The sequence below is a fragment of the Mus pahari genome, chromosome 5, assembly GCF_900095145.1.
Source record: "Mus pahari chromosome 5, PAHARI_EIJ_v1.1, whole genome shotgun sequence".
In the NCBI taxonomy this organism is placed as follows: domain Eukaryota; kingdom Metazoa; phylum Chordata; class Mammalia; order Rodentia; family Muridae; genus Mus; species Mus pahari.
Genome location: NC_034594.1, coordinates 163,222,549 through 163,227,833, shown reverse-complemented (window position 1 = coordinate 163,227,833; position 5,285 = coordinate 163,222,549). Strand labels below are relative to the sequence as shown.

General features: G+C 50.0%; 1 protein-coding gene across 1 annotated transcript in view; it reads left to right on the top strand.

Annotated features, from left to right (window-relative positions):
- Positions 1-3,382: 3,382 nt before the first annotated feature.
- Positions 3,383-5,285, top strand: part of Nenf (neudesin neurotrophic factor) — a 10,895-nt gene continuing 8,992 nt past the window's right edge. Inside the window, exon 1 of the mRNA XM_021198830.2 lies at positions 3,383-3,595. Coding sequence (XP_021054489.1) covers positions 3,416-3,595 — 180 coding nt within the window. The 5' untranslated portion in view covers positions 3,383-3,415. The remainder of the gene's footprint in view (positions 3,596-5,285) is intronic.

Below are 5,285 nucleotides of genomic sequence, written 5' to 3'. Positions count from 1 at the left end.
GGCCTCGAACTCAGAAATCCACCTGCCTCTGCCTCCCGAGTGCTGGGATTAAAGGCGTGTGCCACCACCACCCAGATCAGCTGAGAGTTCTATATCTGGAATCATAAGCAGAAAGAGACAGTGAGCCAGTAACTTTAATTTTTTTCAAACCTAATCTTAAACGCTTTAACCTCCCTTTCAACCTACCACCTACCAGGGATAGTGGAAAAGAAAGGATACAGGGGAAGTGGATTTGTTTAGAAAGTTTTTTTGGAGCAAATCCCATCTGCGTTGTCAGTTCACAGGTCATCATTGTCAGCTTGATCCACTCGCAAACACTTCACAGATACACCAGCAGTCCAGTTCAGTAGAGTCTGGATAGCAAGCACGAATCAGCAGTGGTGGCACAACCTAGCAGAGACAGCCAGGCCTCAGCCTCAGCCTCAGCCTCAGCCTCAGGAGGAGTCAGCAGGAGGGACCAGGAGGAATTCTCCCTGAAGGAGTTCTCAGCTGTGCCTTTGTCAGCAAAGTGAAGATCATCGAGGCCTGAGAACAAACATTCCACAGCCAGCTCTACAAGCAAGCCAAGCTCAGCCTCAGTCACTGGTGTCTGTCCTCTTTATACTCTCTCCAAACATCACATGTCCTCCACGGGTCTTGCCTCAGCACGTGTCTCGTCTCAGCACATGCGCCTGTCTCAGCTGACATCACTCTGTCAATCAGCTCAAGTCCACGAAAACAACCAGAAGCCACGCCACACCACCAGAAGTTTTTTGATGTGTTTCTCTCTATGGAGTCCCAACAAATGGAGCTCAACTACACAATGTAAGGCAAGCCAATATATGTGTGTCCTTAGGAAAGAATTTTTTATCACATGTCCTTTTGTTTGTTTTAACAGAACATCCTTTCTCCTATGTCTGCTTTAGGGAAACATTCATTCATGATCATCTTAGCCTTTCACACCTCTGCCCACTTCAGAAAACACTCCTTCATGTGTTTGACCCAACAAAACTCCATCCAACACAACTGACTTTCCAAAGAACCCTTAAGTTTCTTCTTCTACTAGGCCTGGCTTAAAATTCTGAAACCTCGAAACCTGCCCCCAGGAACACACTTCTTCCAATAAAGCCACACATACTCCAGCAAGGCCACATCTCCTAATAGTCCCACTCCCGAAGGGCCTATGGGAAACACTTTTATTCAAACCACAAATTGTATGCCCAGTTGTCTGTGCCATTTCTCCACTCAAAGTCTACCTAGGAACATCAGAGGGCAGCTAGTGAAATCGAGAACATGGTGCCCTGATACCCGGCACCTTCTATCCCCTCTCTGCTCTGGGCCTGTTTTCTTGGTAAGCTCATTTAGCCTTCCTGTGCCCAGTAGCCTTATGGGTGATATGAAACCGTTGCTACCTGTTGGTGGTGGTTGACTTTGATTGCCAATTTGATTGAATGAAGAACCCAAGAGTGTTGGTGAGCCACGCCTTTAGGTGCGTCTGTGGCGCCTTTCCAGACAGGAGAATACCTGTCCCAGATGTGGGTGGCACCATTGCACAGGTGGGGGTTCAGGGATGAAGAGAAATGGTGAAAGAAAAAGTAACACTGGCGGTTTCTTCTCTGCCTCCTGATCGCTGAGGTGTGGACAAACGGCCTCCCCCGCCCAGGTGTTTCCCACCCTGGGGGATGGAATCTCCAAAACTATGAGTCAAAATAAACCTCTATTTCCTTAAATTACTTCTTATGAATCATTGGTTGTGAATAACGGATTTGTTACTAATCCGAATTAGTTATCAATTAGCACGTTCATTGCTAATTAGCAGTTAGTTACTAATTAGTATATTGAGTGCTAATACACTGTTCACAGAGCCCAGGGGATAAAATGAGCCACCAGGAAGTCTTTGGAGCAGAGTTGCCATTGAATTCCGTCAAGGGGAAGTGCTGCCTAAGATTGGCAGGTCCAAGGGAAGGGAAGAGCCGGGATCCGCTGTGAGCCTCCATCCCTGCCTTAGACCACCGTGGCTGTCAAACTCCAGCTTCCCTCCCAAGATCCCAGCCTCTTACTGCATAGCTCCAGACATGTGAGCCACGCCTCCTCTTCCCTCCCGCTGGTCTTCTCTGCCACAGGTCTCAGCCTCAGCCTCTCTGTCAGCTGTGTGGCCAGCAGGCTGTGTTGAGGCCCTTCTGCTTTCCTGTTGGATACAGCTAAGAAATAAAACCTAGGAAACGCTATTGGAAAATAGTTTCTACTTTCTCTTTAAATTTCATTTACGTGTATGGATGTTTTGCCTGTGCACCACATTTGTGCCCTGGTGTCTGCAGAGGCCAGAAAGGGTGTCAGGGCCCCTGGGACTGGAGTTACAGATGTTTGTGAACTGCTATGTAAGTGTAGAATCCAGGACCTCTGGAAGAACAGGCAGTGTAGTTGGTGTGGTCATTAGAAATTGCAGGAAGAATCTTTTGGCTTCCTGACACACAGGCCTGCAGAGAGAGAAGGGGCTGGAGCAGCCAGAGTGCTCAAGGCCAGAGATATTGTCAAGATGTATTAGGCCTCAAGAAGGCTGTGATATTTCACCCTGCGAGTTAGAGGGGCCTCAACCTTGAGATTCTGCAACTCGGTGTAAAGAAGATAATGTGTTGTGAGTTTGGCACAGCCTTCAAAGCCATAATCATGTTCGTTGCAACACAATTCTATAAAAGATCCAGGCTAGGACGATCCCTGCGAGGTCAGCCTTGGGACATAGCCAGCCTGAACTACAGAATGAAATCCTGAAGGGAAAGGACGGGAGGGGAAGGAAAGGGGAGAGGAGGGGAAGGGAAAAGAAAGGAAAGGAAAAAAGAAAGGAAGGAGAGAAAGACAGATGGGAAAAGAGAGAGGGAGGGAAGGGAAGGGGAGAGGAGAAGAAGGAAAGGAAGAAAGAAAAGAAAGGAACGAGGTAAAGACAAATGGGAAAAGAGAGAGGGAGGGAAGGGAAGGGGAGAGGAGAAGAAGGAAAGGAAGAAAGAAAAGAAAGGAACGAGGTAAAGACAAATGGGAAAAGAGAGAGGGAGAGAAGGGAAGGGAAGGAAGGAATGAAAGATGGGGAAGGAGAGGGAGGAGAGAAAGGGAGTGAGGGGAGAGAAGGGGATGGAGAGAAGAAGGTAGGAAGGAAGGAAGGAAGGAAGAAAGAAAGAAAGGAAGGAAGGAAAGAGGAAGGAAGGAGGTGGGGGGGCAAGTTACTCGGGCCTGGTGCCACTAGTTTATAATACCAATTCTCTGGAAGCTGAAGCAGAAGGATCGCCACCAGTTCAAGAACATTACAGACTATGTAGTAGCACTTAGCATCAGAGAGAAAGGAGGAGAGGACAAATTGATAAGGCTGGGTCCTGTCTTACAGGGCCCCTCCCTAGAAGCCGACCGTGCTCCGCCCCGCCGTCCTCCCGCCTGCTCCTCGCTGTCTATGGCGCGCCCCGCGCCCTGGTGGCGGCTGCGGCTGCTGGCGGCGCTCGCCCTGGCGCTGGCGCTGGCGCTGGTCCCGGTGCCCTCAGCCTGGGCTGGGCAGACGCCGCGCCCCGCAGAGCGCGGGCCCCCGGTGCGGCTCTTCACCGAGGAGGAGCTGGCCCGCTACGGCGGCGAGGAGGTAGGCGGCGCGGCCTGGGCCGGCGGCTGTCCCGGACTAGCTGGTGGCGGGGACCCACGCGAGGCCCGGTGGAGGCAGGGCGTCGCCCTCACGCCCCACCCCGCGCTTCCTTCGCTCCACCTTGTCGCTGTGGGTCTGAATACAGACCTCAGACTCTTCTAGATTTTAGTGTGAACGTGAGCTGGGGTCACATGGCCTACAGTTTGTGCAAAGTTGCCGGCCTGAGCGTGCGCACTGGGCTAGGGGGTCTGGGACCAGCTGGATGATCCAAGCCTTCCCTTTCGTGTCCCGGTGTCCCGGGTCTATTGAAGCTCACCCTTCAGACCCCATTTAGTGCCTGGACCAGTGGGGATGAACACAAAGGAGGAAATAACACTACTTTATATGGGCAGCTGCTTTAGATGGGGAGGAAGCCAGAATCCAGTTTGGAAGAATCGGTTCCATGCCATTGCAGTGATTCCAGGAATTAACCCCCTACCTTTACAGATAGGGAAACTGAGGCACGTGCTCAGTGGTACTGGAGGGAAGGACCCATGTTGCTTCGCTGAATCTCTGTGCTCTGCGCTCCCTATCTTCTGTGTAAGCGAACCTTACATAGACCAAATATGCAAGGGTCTCCCCCAAAGCAGATCTTTAGGGATGAAAGCTGAGGCCAGTGGGTCCTAAGACCGTCAGAAAACACAGATGTTTACATTAGAATTCATAACAGTATCAAGATTACAATGATGAGGTAGCAATGGAAATAATTTTATGGTTGGGGGTTACCACGACATGTGAAACTGTATTAAAGGGTTACAGCGTTAGGAAGGTTGAGAACCGCTGTTTTCTTTTCTTTTCTTTTCTTTTCTTTTCTTTTCTTTTCTTTTCTTTTCTTTTCTTTTCTTTTCTTTTCTTTTCTGGCCGCGCTCGCTCCGGCCTATTTATTTATTATATGTAAGTACACTGTAGCTATTTTCAGACACCCCAGAAGAGGGCATCAGATCTCATTGCAGATGGTTGTGAGCCACCATGTGGTTGCTGGGATTTGAACTCATGACCTCTGGAAGAGCAGCCAGTCATCTCGCCAGCCTGAGAACTGCTGCTTTTGACCCACAGGTCCCTAAGAAACAGGGATAGGAACACGACGGGAATATGAACGGGTGTTAAGGGACAGCAGAGGGAACTAACTCCCCATATAGACGCCTGGGGAGAACAGTTAGCAGAACAGGCCTGCTGTTCTGTCTAGCAAGGCAATCCATGCCTTACTGATGTGGGCTTCTCACTGCCTACACTGGTGTGCAGTGTTGTTTATGTGGAACCCTGTGCATGGGGGCACCCAGACTGGCTAGGGGAGAACCCAGGGTTTCTAGTGAGTAGAAGACCAGCTCCTGGGCATTTGCTGTTGGCAAAAGATATGGTGAGCGTCGTGATCATAAAAAGATAAAGCGGTATTAACATATGTTCTATGGGGGTGTGGTGAGGTGTGGGGGAAGAGGGTGCCTCAGTGGGCCCATGCCGAGGCATCCCTTCCCCCTGAGATACCAGCCACAGGACAGTATAGTATAGAATATAGAATAGAGTTTATTTAGGACATGGAGAGGGAGTTAAGAGGGTAGGAGAGAGAGAGAGAGAGAGAGAGAGAGAGAGAGAGAGAGAGAGAGAGAGAGGAGAAGAAGAAGAAGAAGAAGAAGAAGAAGAAGAAGAAGAAGAA